This window comes from Pan paniscus, chromosome 8 (assembly GCF_029289425.2).
Source record: "Pan paniscus chromosome 8, NHGRI_mPanPan1-v2.0_pri, whole genome shotgun sequence".
Taxonomy (NCBI): domain Eukaryota; kingdom Metazoa; phylum Chordata; class Mammalia; order Primates; family Hominidae; genus Pan; species Pan paniscus.
The window spans coordinates 116036201-116051072 of record NC_073257.2 but is presented as its reverse complement, the minus strand read 5'-3'; the positions used below and the strand labels follow the sequence as shown (position 1 = coordinate 116051072).

Below are 14872 nucleotides of genomic sequence, written 5' to 3'. Positions count from 1 at the left end.
ACCCCGTCTCTATTAAAAATACAAAAAAATTAGCCGGGCGTGGTAGCGGGCACCTGTAGTCCCAGCTACTCAGGAGGCTGAGGCAGGAGAATGGCGTGAACCCGGGAGGCGGAGCTTGCGGTGAGCAGAGATCATGCCACTGCACTCCAGCCTGGACAACAAAGCGAGACTGCATCTCAAAAAAAAAAAAAATTGTGGAATGATTTTAGAGGGAAAGTATAATTGTGGGATCATGTTACCAGTAAAGATATAATATGTGATGTGTTTTCAGTAACATGTTAATATTTCAGGATATCATTTACAAGGTAAAAACTGTTTTCAATAATGAGTTTGACACTGCATATAAACAAAAAGAGTTTGAAATTGCACGCGTGAAGGAAAGAAATGTTCGAATTCGAGAAATTATTTTAGATCTGGAATTGGAAGAAGCAGTCTGGCAACCAGAATTTGAAGACTGTGAGAAGCCAGAGAGAATGCTTGTTGTGCAAGATGAGGAGGTACTGGCTAGCTGTGTCCTCCCTTCCCTTCTTTCTCAGGAGACTTTCCCCAGCTCCTATTTGTTCAACTTGGTTACTCTATGGGAAGTGATTGTACTGGGTAGCACTCTCAGTTGCAGGTAACAGAAAGACATGATGTAGCCTCAGCAATGATGAGAATTTCTCTTACGAATCCTGTGGAGTCCAGGGAAGATTTGGACACTGAGCCCCGGAAGAAGCAGAAACCAAAGACTAGAGCCTCATGGGAGGTCCAGAAGCCTTCTATCTTCATCTCTTAGTTCACATCACTCTGCATTTCTACTTCCTCTAGCAATTTCTACTTTGTATCTCCTCCACATGAGAAAGTAGCTGGTCTGAATTAGAATCTCTTAGTCCCAATTCCCAGTTCATTTGGGAAGGGGCTCCTTGGCCCAGCTGGGGTCCAGTGCCTGTACCCAGAGTGGTTGGGTCACATTGCGGGAACGAGGCCAGTGGAGCTCCAGTAGTGATCTAGGTCATTCAGGAGGTGTGGATCCCAGAGAAAGGGGCTCTCCGGACAGCCTTCTTTAAAGGTTTTGGCACAGAGGCAGTTGAAAATAAATGCCTAAAGAAAACAATTAAAATCTGACAATATTTCATTTTTTAAAAGTAAAAAAAAATGCTAAAGAATACTCAAAGAGAGACCTTTTCTCACATAAAACCAACTTGACTCCTGGGGGCAAAAGATAATAGTGGTGTTTAGAAGTAATAGAAAATATTTTAACAGTCTCTGCTGGATATTGGCTGGGCACCATTCGTGGTGCCCTAGATGGATTGAAATGAATTTATCATTGTAAGTCATCATAAGGTAGGTACTGATATTAGTTCCATTTTACAGATGAGGAAAGTGAGACACAGAGAGTTTGAGTAGTTTGACCACAGTTACAAAGCTAGTAAGTGTCATTGTTGGGGCTTTGGACCCAAACCATCATGCCTTAGAGTTCATCCTCTTAACCTGTGCACTCTGCTGTACTTGTTTAAGCAAGTCGTTTTTCCTAAACCAGACTTTCACTATGTGACCTAAAACTCTGGAGCAAGGTGACAGCAAGGACCTCACTCTGCTGCTCTCTGGAGGGCCCTGCTTGGGGCAGTCACTTCGTACCTACTTCTCCTTGGGCTCTAATCCATCCTACATTTAGGAGAGTGCTCTTGCTGCAAGCCAAACTTACTATGTCCCTTCTCTGCCTCACCCCTTGCAGTGGCTGCTCACTTCACTTGGGATAAAGCCCACGAGCCTCCTCCTAAATGCCCACCCCACCCCCTTTCTTGCCCAACTTCTCTCCCATCTGGCTCCATTCTGGTCACAATTTCATTCACACAGTCCCTTGAATGCCCCAAGCTCTTGACCTCTTAGGACCCCCATCCTTCAGAATTTGGCTTAGATGGCACTTCTTTGAGCCCCTCTCCCTCCCCTCCTTAATCTATCAGGTTCCCTGTTACAATCTTTTTAGTGGTGGACACAAGCTTTGAGAGTTAATAGAGAAGTAAAGATCTATTTTTCCAACTCTCTCATTTTAGACCTCATCTTATTCCAAAACAGAAAATTGGGTGCAAAGTCTGCAGAGTCCCTTTAATCCCCTTAGTATCTTCCAGCGTCCTCCCAGTATGTGGAAGGAAAGTTTAGTTTGAATTTTGTAAGAATAATAGCAGGAAATGACATTTTCTCTTTCAGATTACAGCCCACAAACACATTAAGCCGTGGCACAAAGCCAAAGAATTGATGGTGAATCATGAAAAGGAGCACTGGCTTCTGATACAGGCATGTAGCTTTGCTTACACAGGTCCTAAGACCCTCTTTGCTTTAGGGATACTGCTTCCTAGTTTGGTTTAATAACCCATCAACACATTTGTCGTGGTCAGAGGTCACTTGAATCTCAGTTGGCCTCCTTCCCCCTTCTCTCCTCCAGGCACTACCTACCTTCCCCAATCCCAAATGCAGTCATTCTAATGTTGGGTGGGAAGCTGCCTCTGGAGCCACCTGGAATGTCAGGTTTCTGTCTCAGTATTCCTCTCTGATTCTGGCTCTTTCCCAGGATGCCAGTACAAGACTCCGAGCTCTGATGGACATGATGGGAGGAGTTCTGGAAGTCAAGAAGGAAGATATTTTGAGAATGGTGATATTTCTGTTCATCCTTATAGAAGGGGGAATGGGGTGGAAAGAGCTACTTAAGTTTTACCATTTTTGTCCTATATAAACCTGGGTTTTAGAAGTTCTACAGCAACAAATATTATACAACCTCCGTAGTACCTTATAAACCTACCACATTAGGGCCTGGTGTGGTGGCTTATGCTTGTAATCCCAGCACTTGAGGAGGCTAAGTGAGGAGGCCGGGAATTCAAGGCAGGAGGCTAGGAGTTCAAGGCTACAGTGGGCTGTGATCACACCACTGCACTCCAGCCTGAGAGACAGAGCAAGACCCTGTCTCAGAAAACCAAAAACATAACACGTTAGACAGATAATAAATTTGAAAATGCAGGTTTGCCTTCCAATCTGACAAGACACAAACAAATCAATAAAAATAAGTAACTACAGTGGTTTTGGTCTCTATTGAAGGCAGGAATACTGTTTCATCAGTAATTATCCAGATATACCAGGAAACATTTTCTTTGATACCTGACGTAGGTTTTCCTGGGGCTCAGGGGTAGTTCTCACTATAAAGATACCAACACACCCCTCTGAGTCTATCACCTAAGAGTCCAGGTATATCCCGCCCTGCTCACCTTCACCTAAGTCACAGAAGAACTGTCGTAAAATTTTAAAATATCTTTTGCCCAAGATGTCAGGTCGTTTTCCTTGCCAATGTGAAGGACTGTATCCTTTTAAAGGGCTTTTTAAAAAAAAACTCTGAGCTTTTACTGTACTACTGCATTTAACGTTTGAGCTGAAATATATGCTTTTCTAAATATCTTCAGGTGATTCCTCAACCTGCTTTCATGGCAAAACCTGATGCTGTGTGGACTGAAGAAGAAAGAAAACAATTCAAAGATTATGAGAAAAAAGTAAAGGAGTTAAATGAAGAAAGAGATAAGTATAGAAAGGTCAGAAGAGCAAATAATTAATATAACCTACCATATCCAGAGTGCTGTTTAAATATCTTTTCAAATGTTTTCTATTTTGTCGATATCTTTAATAGCTTAAGGACAGTGTTTCAGCTTAAATTCTCAAGAGAATTTAGAGAAGTAGGTGGAGATAAATTTAAGGAATTAAACCAATTTTAAAGCAAAGAAACATACAGCAATAGTTTTTTTAAAGCTGTTATTGATTTCAGCATTTCCCGTGTCATTACAATTCATTTGGCCCTTCATTCATTCTTCAGGTGTTCAATGAACCCCTAATACAACATGTTCAAGTCACGGCAAGGTATTGCTCTGTGTTGTGTACATTTATCTGAATTCAGTAATACTTTTGCTTGATTTGTTCTCCATCTCAGGAAAAAGGTTTGAAGAACAAATGGCATAATCAATGCAGTACATTATTTACAACTCAAATTCAAGGTTTTTACAGTGCAGTTCTGCTACTTTTATCCCCATCCATCAGAAGGAAACACTGTCACATTAAAATTGCTCACAATTACAGTAGAGATATAAAAGACGGTGATGTGCAGTCAAGTAAATAATATTTATTCTTCTAAGAAGGAAGTAAAGTCATACCATCATTCAAGGTAGGCCAGCTTTCCAGCTTGCTAGTGGCTGTATCTCATGAAGAACTTCTTTGAATCTGTTGTGAACCTGTCCACATTTTTATTCACTGTGGCCCTGTAGGGTCCCTTATATTTTAACCTAAAATGGTTCTTACTCAAAGCCAAAATCAGTAATACTGAAAGAAGTAAAGGTTTCAAAGAGTTATGGAGTATAGATGCCTAAGGAATAAAGGCTGATGACCTATCAACTACATTTACTCCACAGTTTTGTGTTGTGAGATAGTCCACTGCCTGCACCCTCACGTCCCTGCACCTTCTTTGTACTCACCTGCTGAAACCCCAGCCTTGATTAAATCTGATACTCTGCCTTCTCTGCACCTGCACCCATGAAGTGGCTAAAGAAAAACTATTGACTGGGTTTACTCAAAATTATGACCTTAATCTCAATTGGGTCCTTAGAGCTGGTCCGCAATGCTACTCCATTTTTCCCCTAGCCAAGTGCTCTCACACTTGAATGCGAATCTGCATCACCTGGGGGATTTGTTAAAAATGCAGGTTCTGATTTCATTGTTTCTCTGTGAAAATGGAAGGACGCTGAGATTTTGCACTCCAAATAGGCTATTGCTGGCCAGTGGACCCTACTTTAAGTAGCAGGATCCTAGAGTACCATTTCACACCCATTGCGCATCTCCCAAACTTTCAACACCTGATGCCCTCAACTCACTCTCACCTTATTTTCTATTTTACTAAGAGAAGAGAGACAACTAAAAGTGATTTCCCTTACTCCTCTACTGCTGCATCCACCTGCCAGCTCCACTGAATCCATGGCGTCTGCCTTTCTGCTTCTTATGGGTGAAATGGCCTTGCATCCACCTAAGCCTGGTCCTCTCCTGGTGCACTAGTCACCATCCCATCTCACCTACTCAATGTCATTACTCATCAGTTTACCCTCTTCTTTCCTGCATCATCAATTTTTCCCACCCTGTGGATTTTCCCCATCAGTGTAGACACATGCTATAATTGTATACATCTCTCATCTTATTAAAAAAATACTTCCTGGAAGGAAATGCTTGAGTTCTTTCTACTGTTGTTGTGATATTTGGGTCAGTATAAATTTATTTCAAAACAAAAAGTAAAAGGAAAAAACACAACTCCTTTGGCCTCTCTTTCCCCCTGGATCACTCAATGTCTCTGCTCTCCTTTACTGCAAAACTCAAAAAAATCTATGTTGATGGTTTTCAATTTCTCTCTCAAGTAAAAAAAAATCTTGTATCGTGGAAAATGTCAAACATGTATAAAAATAGAGAGAACAGTATAATGACCCCTTTATCCAGCTTCCGCAATTATCTACTCACGGCCAATCTTAATTCATTTTATACCTCCACTTACTTCCCTAACATTGGATTATTTTTTTCACCAATTTTTATTTTAGAATTATTCAAATGTACATAAATGTTACATGAATAGTACCATCTATATACCATATATTTGTACCAATGGCATATATATTACGTATATGTTATTATATATTGTATATGTATACCTGTGCACATCAGTTTTTTATATTGCCACATTTGTTCTCTTTTTCTCCTGAATAGTTGGAGACAAATCACAGATATCATGATATTCCTAAATATTACAGCTTAAACCTCCTAAGAACAAAAATATTCTTCTACATAACCACAGTAAAATTATCATACAAAAGAAGCTTAATATTAATATGATTATCTAATTAAGTCTATATTCAGATTACCCTGTTGTCCAAGTAGTGTCCTTCATAGCTTTTTTTATTGGTGTTTATCAAAAAATCTAATCAATTTCACTTAGTTTGTAATGTTCTTTTAGTCTCCTTTAATCCAGAACAGTTCTACAACTCTGTGTTCCATGACATTGACATTTTTTAAAAATCGAGGCTTATTTTTTTGTGGCATGTCCCCCAAGTTGAATTTGATTGGTTTCTCATGATTAGACTTAGGTGCAGTATTTCTGACAATCATACTAAGTAGATGATGCTGTGTCTTCAGTGCATCGTATCAGGAGGCTCCAGATTTCAGTCAGTCCCACTGTTGGTAACATTAAGTATGATCACTGGAAAGAAGGTTTCTCCAGATTTCTTTGTTATAGAAGTTCTCTTTCTCCTTCGTGTGTAATAACTAACCTGTGGGGGTGACATTTTGAATCTGACTCTCTGTTCATTCTGTCTTTTGGCATCCATTGATGATCCTTGCCTGAATCAATTATTACTGTAGTGATTGCAAAACGGTGCCTTTCTAGCTTTTATCATTTATATTTATTAGTAGTATTCTTCTGCAAAGAAGAGCTTTTCCTCTGCCCTACCAGAGGCATACTCTAACTTAATGTGTTTTAATCCATGACTATCATTATTATTTCTGTTGTTCAAAGTGTTCGGAGCTTCTTCAAGTTGTTATCTGTGTCCTTTTCATGTGTCCTCATCAGTTTTTGAGCACTTTCTCCGTTTCTAACACAGCAAGATGTTTTAGGCACCAAGAATAAGCTATTTTTCTTTTTAGAGAATCCTGGATTCCTTTTGCTGGCAATTGGTATTTAGAGACCAAGATCTGGATACCAGATGTGTTCTTTGCTATAGGGGTTAGGAGTCATTCTCTCTCTCTCTCTCTCTCTCTCTCTCTCTCTCTCACACACACACACACATCCAGTTAGCTCCAATTCCAACTCAATTCCAATTCAACAGCACAGGGTTCTTTTCTCTTTCCTTCATTTAATATTTAGGTCTCCCTTTTTCAGTGAAAACTCTAGTTCCCAAAATATAAACATACTTACTGATTTGCTCAGTCCTACAATGTACATAAAATACCCCTATCAAAAATGCTGTCCCATCTACCCCCTATGTTTTTTTCACCAAACTGTCTCTGCCTCTTCCCAGAGATTCCAGCTGGGCTAGACGCTGAGCCCCTTTGGTAACAACATTTAAGGGAACGTGAGCACAACGCATCATTTTGTAATTACCTTTTTTGTTGTTTTATAGCAACCATATGTAAAACATTCCAAATACTTCTACAGCTCTGCAATCTAATCCCTTTGTCACTTTTGGAAGGTAACTTTTCAGCTTAATGCACATTGCCCTCTCTGTAGAGGAAGAAAAAAGTATGGGCCTGCCTTACTGAGAACTAAACAGAGTCCAGGGAAAGACTCCCCTGTGGGAAACCACTTTGTTCTCTACAAAGTATCAGCTAAACCAGAAAGGTGGTTCCAGGAGGGTTAGCCAAACAGCAGCAACAACAAAAATGTGCAGTTCAGGTTTTCAGCTTTAAGATATCTTTAGACAATGTTATTTTTACTCGTTTCATTTTTTTCATTAGAAGTGACCAAAATTAAGATGGTGAGACCTCTGAGACCAAATTTTTGTCCCATCCCTATCCCCTTGCCAATTGCTTACAGAATGGATCATGTGCCCCTTATGTTGAGGGGACCACTCAATTGCTCTCCTGCGTCCTTGAAAGAAAGAAGTTAAGATTGTGTTTTTGCCACCGATTTAGCCATATAAACCCCATCTCCTTGCCCTTTTCTGGGTTTCGAGCTGCTGTCTCTAAAAGTGCCATATCATTGTGCTTGGTATCAGTTGGTGCTGGAGAAATTTTGAACAAGTTATGTACAAAACCTTTTAAATTTTATATTATTTTGGAACTTTGCTTCTTTGGGTTTGTGGCATCCGAGCCACCCTGTTTGACTGTGAGAGCTCTCTCTAGTCTGTGGGCTGGCAGTTTGCTGATCGTTTAAAGATTCTTTCCCTACTCGATCCCCACTTTTTGGTAAGGTTTTTGTGTAAGGTCTGTTAGGTTTACATCCTGAAGCTTATTGGCTTAAAATGTACTCTTCTTTGATGTAGTCTCTTTGGGGCCAATTGGGAGAAAGAGAAACCAATAGTGCAACCATTTTGATACTGAATATTAACAGGTATCTTTTTGGAAATAAAGAAACAGTCCCTCCAAACAAACAAAACAAATACTATAGCAATTTTCAGATTTCCTAGTAGCTTTTTTTTGTTCTTAGACTATATCCCGCTAAAAATACACCAACATATTATGTTTAGAATTACTTCGACTAATTCTTTTTTTCCCCTTTCTGTGAGGATAACATTACCAGTTTGATATACAGTTGATTTCTTTAAGCAATGGGGAAGAGGCTGGTGTGTCTTCCGATTTTATGATTTTTCTTTTGTTTCTATATGACCCCCTAATTTCCACCTCTTCCTTCTTTCCCTTTACTCCCAAGTCTCCACAGGGCACTTTCCTCTTTCGAGTTGCCCTTTTCTCCCCAAAGCAGTACCCTGAGACCACACCTCTGCCCTTTTAAGTCCCTTCTTTTTTATTTCAAAGTAGCTGCTTTCCTGACACCTCTACAGCTACCACTCTAATGCAAACTACTGTCTGTCACCTTTCCCAGGATTTATTGCCTTAGTTCCTCTGCCCCCTGCCTCCTCCCCCAATCCCTATATCCCATCTCATTTCATCTCCTGTCATTCTTTCCCTCATTAACGGTTCCAGTTCCACTGATTTCCTTACTGTTCCTCAGATACCCAGCAAACTCTTGACTTGAACACCCGTAGGTCATTCTCGCTGCAGGTCCTTGACACACTGTATCCTTGGCCTGGAGCGCTCTTCCCCCTTTTAGCTACATGACTCTCATTGTCACCACTTTGAGATCTCTACTCAATTGTCACCTCATCTTCCTATTATGGTGGAGATTCCTGCTTCTCCTCAATCCTGCCCCATGTCCCTTTTTCCCTGCCTTGTGGTTCTCCATAGTACTTATCACCACCTGGCTGAGTTCATTTTTACCTGTGCCTCTCCTCCCCTACCCCCTTCAAGATGACCATTATGTGGAGTGAAGGCAGTTATATAGTAACTGTGCATTCGCAAGATAATTATTTAACTGCAATGTGATAAATTAGAAGGGCAAGTTCAGGGTGCCATCTATGGCGGTGAACACAGACATTGACTTAGATCAGCCACTGGTACCCACCAGATCCCCTTTGCCAGCTGCTGTGCCTATCCCCTCACTGCTATGAGTGCTCCTCATAGAGGCTTTTACACCTGAGACCTTCTCTGGAATGTTGTTGCCCTTGGATGATCAAGGGAGCCTCCCTGTCCAGAGACATCCCCAAGTTTACACCACTACCCTCACCCAGGGCAGCCAGTGACCGGCTGATGGAGCCCGAGGGGAAGGGGGTACAAAAGCCCAGCGTCCTCACCCCAAGATGAGACAATTCAGCAGAGTCCTTCTCATTTCTCCCAACCCTGGGAATCAGGGTTTTTCCTCTGCCCTTCCCCAGCCAAGGCTGGGCCACCTGAGATGGCTTCATTGCTCAGCTTCTGCCCCTTGCCTGCACTGCTTCCCTCACCCCCTTACAGGTGTCTCCTAAAGAGCGCCCCCTCCAGAAATCATGTGCCCTGGAATCTTGTTTCAGGCCTTGCTTCTGAGACTTAAGACAGGGCCCAAGGAACTCTTCCTTGAGAACATGGCATTTATGCTTGCATTGGAAAAGTGAGAAAGACTGAAGAGGCTGAAGAGAGGGAAATGAAGCATAGGCAGATGGAAGAGCATGTGAGAAGGACCTGCAGTGGGAAGAATTTGGGGCATTTGAAGAAGAAATGGCAAAGGGCCATTTTACATTACAAAAAGATTCTTTCAGGACCAGAGACCCTCAAAAGGCCCAGAATCTCAGTGTTTTTAAAGAAGGGTGGATCTAAGACATGTAGACAATCTGGCCTCAGCCAGCTGGGTCTGTGGCCATTTGCCATATGCTGATGTTTTCATTATCTAGGAACAGGTGAACTTGATAAAGGGCCACCAGAAGGACACAATCTGTGGGACTTTTCCGTGGCTATGAGATAGCGATATAAATTATTACAAGCAAATGACCCTGAGATGTGTTTTTTTCATATTTGTTTGTTTTATTTTCATATCTCCTCACTGTTAGGTAGCTTAATTTGGATGGTCCTTGTCCTGGCATCATATGCCTCTATTATTTTTGCTAAACCTCTTTCTCCATTATCCTCCCGGAATCAATCTCTTTCCTTATTAATCTGGCATAGAGAGAACTTGGCTTTTCAACGTTTTAAACTGGTGTATATTTAAACTATTTATTACCATCATAGTAATAATTAATTTAAATAAGAATTATCAATGGATGCTAAAGCTGTTAGATAAAAGTGTGATGAGAAACAAGATATTTACATAGTCTCAAAGTATCTTTCCACAAATTAATAAATTACAAATGGAAAAACTAACTTTACAATAGAGAAAGTGGCAGACACTACTTAACCAAGTGATCCAAGTTAACATCACCAATAATGAAGCAAACCAACATCATGTATCTCCTGATGGGGTAGTCACAGAAGGACATAACATAACTTACATAGTGTTCCTGCTAAAAATGTGTAACCTGGGTGTACAATTGAGAAAACATCAGACAAACCTAAACTGAATGACATTCTACAAAATAAGTGGCCTGTCCTCAAGTGTCTGCAAATTATTCTCAAATGGTTCAGAAAAGTGTAGGAAAGAAAGTAGATAGGTAGGGGGCAGGGGGGCAGGGGGTGGGAGAGAGAGAGAAAAGAGAGAGAGAGAGAGAGAGAGAGAGAGAGAGAAGTGATAAAGCAAATAGGGTAGAATGTCTACAGTTGGTGACCTTGAAAAAGGTATATGGAAATTCTTTGTACTATTCTTGCAACTTTTCTATAAGTTTGAAGTTATATCAAAATTAACAGTTGCAAACAAATTTAAAGATAAAAATGATTTATAGCAATATACCTCATTTTTTACATGTTTTTTACTTTGTATGTTTTAATTTTAATTTTTGTGGGTACAAAGTAGGTGTATATATTTGTGGGCTACATGAGATGTTTTGATACAGGCATGCAATGTGAAATAATCACAACATGGAGAATGGGATATTCATCCTCACAAGCACTTATCCTTTGGGTTATAAACAATACAGTTACACTCTTTTAGTTATTTTTTAATGTACAGTTAAGTGATTTTTGACTATAGTCACCCTGTTGTGCAATGAAAATTTTACCTCATATTTTGATGTTGTTCTCTTTAAAAATATAAATTTATATTTCACTTATGTCCTGGTGGAATTTTTTAAAAAGAGAGGACAAGGGAACATTTTCCTTTTGATATAGAACTGTTTGGAGAGACAAAACATACAGAAAACAAGAGAGTACAAATATATAAATATACATATATGTGCATTCACTTCTTATTTCCTTAAAATAGAAATAATTCCATGAAAATGACCAGTGCTTGAGAAAAATAAAAATTTTTTAGGGCTAAATCATGTGTCTGGAGATTGCTGTCCTATATAAAGGGTGAGGATTTTCTGGAAAGATTTGCTGCAATTTGCTTTCCTAGGCCTACTTCTGCCTGTATCATTAGCCATGATCAGTAATTTTAAGTTTTTTTCCCCAATGTAATCTTTTCTAAGCAAAATTCTCAACACACAGTATATTAAACAGATCCAAGTGGGAGCATCTCTGGTTTAAGAGAGTACAGAGCCCAGAACACCTTGCAAGGGCTGCCCTCCATCTGCCCCTCCCTTGTGGTGAAATGTAAACATCACTTCCTAGGAGACTTTAATACTCCTAAACGTTAACTTTACTATTGTTTTCCTTTTAGTCATTAGAAGCAGAACTGAAGAAACTTCAAAACTCTATTCAAGAAAGCACACAGGCCTTTGATGAACATTTGAAAAGACTTTTTGAAAGGAGAGTGAAGGCAGAGATGGTTACCAACCAGGTAAATAAAAGCTTTACTTATGTGACTTTTAAGGAGCTTGCAGGGCCCTTCCATGGTTCTTAGGATGAAGATCAACATCCTTACCAGGTACTAAGATCTTGTATGCTCTGGGCCCTGGGTCCCTCTCCAGTCTCATCTTGGGCACCTTCCCCTTTACCTGCCACACTTCCTCTTTGAACATCTTGAACACACCCAATACCCTCCCTCCTCATGCCTCTGCCAACTCTGCCAGTAATACTGTCTACCAACACTTCTTTGCTTCCTGAACTATATTCATCCTTCAGATCCCAGCTCAAAAATCAGTTCCTCACACTAGGTAATATCTTTCTATTATATACTGTATTTTTTCCTTTCTACCATTCATTGCTACTGAATTGTAATTTATGTGAGATTATTTTCAATGCTTTCAAGACTAGATGCTGCATGAGGGTAGAGACTAAGTCTGTCTTGTTCATCCCTGTATCTCCAGCAAATAGCAAAGGGCTTTGTTCAAAGTGTATGTTGAATGAAAAAGTAATCCTCATGTCCCAAAAGATCAGGTGAAAAAAAATCTGTCTTAATTATCTTCAGCAGTAGGAATAAAAATGAAGTATGCAGTAACTAAAAGCAAGAAGATCAAAGAGTGATGCCCTTAAATTCTGAGGAAAAAATTATTTCTAGCTTTGAATTCTATACCCAGCCAAACTATCCATTGAGTTTAAGAATAGAATAATGATCTACTTAAATGTAAATGTAAACCCCCAAACTATAAAAATCCTGGGAGACAACCTATGCAATATCATTCTGGACATAGGAACTGGCAAAGATTTCATGATGAAGATACCAAAAGCAACCACAACAAAAGCAAAAATTGACAAATGGGATCTAATTAAACTAAAGAGTTTCTGCACAGCAAAAGAAACTATCCACAGAGTAAACAGACAACCTACAGAATGGGAGAAAATATTTGCAAACTCTGCATCTGACAAAGGTCCAGCATCTACAAGGAACTTAAATTTACAAGAAAAAAAACAAACAATCCCATTAAAAAGTGGTCAAAGGACATGAACAGACACTTTTCTAAAGAAGACATACATGTGGCCAACAAGCATATGAAAAAAAGCTCATCACTGATCATTAGATAAATGAAAATCAAAACCACAATGAAATACCAGATACCATCTCACACTAGTCAGAATGGCTACTACTAAAAAGTAAAAAAATTACAGATACTGGTGAGGCTGTGGAGAAAAGGGAATGCTTATACACTGTTGGTGGGAATATAAATTAGCTCAACCATTGTGGAAAGCGGTATGGCAATTCCTCAAAGAGCTAAAAACAGAACTACCATTCAACCCAGCAATCCCATTACTGGGTATATACCCAAAGGAATATAAATTGTTCTATTATAAAGACACATGCATGCATATGTTCACTGCAGTACTATTCACAATAGCAAAGACATGGAATCAACCTAAATGCCCATCAATGGATAAACTGGATTGAGAAAATGTGGGACATATACACCATGGAATACTGTGCAGCCATCAAAAAGAATGAGATCATGTCCTTTGCTAGAACATGGATAGAGATGGAGGCCATAATCCTTATTAAACCAACACAGGAACAGAAAACCAAATACGATATGCTCTCACTTATAAGTGGGAGCTAAATGATGAGAACATGTGGGCACATAGAGGGGAACAACAGATACTGGGGTGTCTGGTTTCCTGAGGGTGGAGGGTGGGAGGAGGGAGAAGATCAGAAAAAATAACTATTGGGTACTAGGCTTAGTACCTGGTGACAAAATAATCTGTACAACAAACCCCCATGACACAAGTTTACCTAGATAACAAACATGCATATGTACCCCTGAACCTAAAATAAAAGTTAAAAAAAGAGAATAATGATATTTTGAGAAATGCCGGGTCTCCCAAATTTACATGCACTCATTTGATGAGAGCTTTTGAAAGATGTCTGACCAAAGCAGGGGGCTTAATGAGAAAAGGTGGTGCAACGCTGGAGAGATGTGAAGGGAATCTTCAGGAGGATGACTATATCCCCAGGATCCCAACAGGAATGGTACACTGAAAGGGTTACATTTAAATTCCCTCAGTGACTTTTTACAGAGGTATGAGCAGGGTTAAGGGAAACAGCAAGGAGTGGCAAACGTGTTGTAATTAGAAACAATGGGAGGCCAGTACCATCTCTAGAGCTAAAGAGGCAGGGAAAGAGAGCTGTTCCCAGAACCAGCAAGACCTGTAGCCTTGGGAAAGGGGCTGCTCTTGGGAGTTGTGGCCACAGATAGAAGAATGTAATCACTGGCCTGGCAGGGAGTGGATGTATGGATATACTGGGAGTGAGGGGGAAGATTGGGAATGAATGCTCCAGCCTAACAGCAGCATTAGTCATAGCCAAAAGGTGGAAACAATCTAAATATTCAACAGCTGAGAGCAGATGAGTAAAATATGGTGTATCCATACAAGGGAGTATTATCCCACAATAAAAAGGAATGTGCTAATATATGGTACAACATGGATGAACCTTGAAAACATGCTAAGTCAAAGAAGCCAGACAACAAAGGCCACATATTGTATGATTCCATTTTTGTGGAATCATATAGTTTCTAAAACGGCAAATTTATAAAGCCAGAAATTAGAAAGTCGTTGCTTTTGTGGGGAGGAGGAGGCCTCTAGGAGGTAACAGAGGGGCAGATGGGAAATGACTGCTAAAGAATTTTTGGGGAATGATGAAATGTTCTAAAATTGATTGTAGTGATTGTTACACAACTCTGCAAATATACTAAAATACACTGAATTTTACACTGTAAATGGTGAATTGTATGGTATGTGAATTATATCTCAACAAAGTTGTTATTTTTTTAAAGGTATGCTGAGATCCTCATGTCATATAAGATAATGAGGAAACTAACAGACTACTCAGTAATATCAA

General features: G+C 39.8%; 1 protein-coding gene across 14 annotated transcripts in view; it reads left to right on the top strand.

The window, feature by feature from the left end:
• Positions 1–14872, top strand: part of CFAP43 (cilia and flagella associated protein 43) — a 102069-nt gene that overhangs the window by 67458 nt on the left and 19739 nt on the right. For 9 of the 14 annotated variants that reach the window (XM_063607882.1, XM_055093354.2, XM_063607880.1 and 6 more), the window contains 5 exons: positions 291–497; positions 2188–2274; positions 2549–2629; positions 3429–3554; positions 11822–11941. In XM_063607882.1, the coding sequence (XP_063463952.1) occupies positions 291–497; positions 2188–2274; positions 2549–2629; positions 3429–3554; positions 11822–11941 (621 nt within the window). The remainder of the gene's footprint in view (positions 1–290; positions 498–2187; positions 2275–2548; positions 2630–3428; positions 3555–11821; positions 11942–14872) is intronic. The other 5 variants (XM_063607881.1, XM_055093360.2, XM_055093358.2 and 2 more) reach the window with 1 other exon arrangement.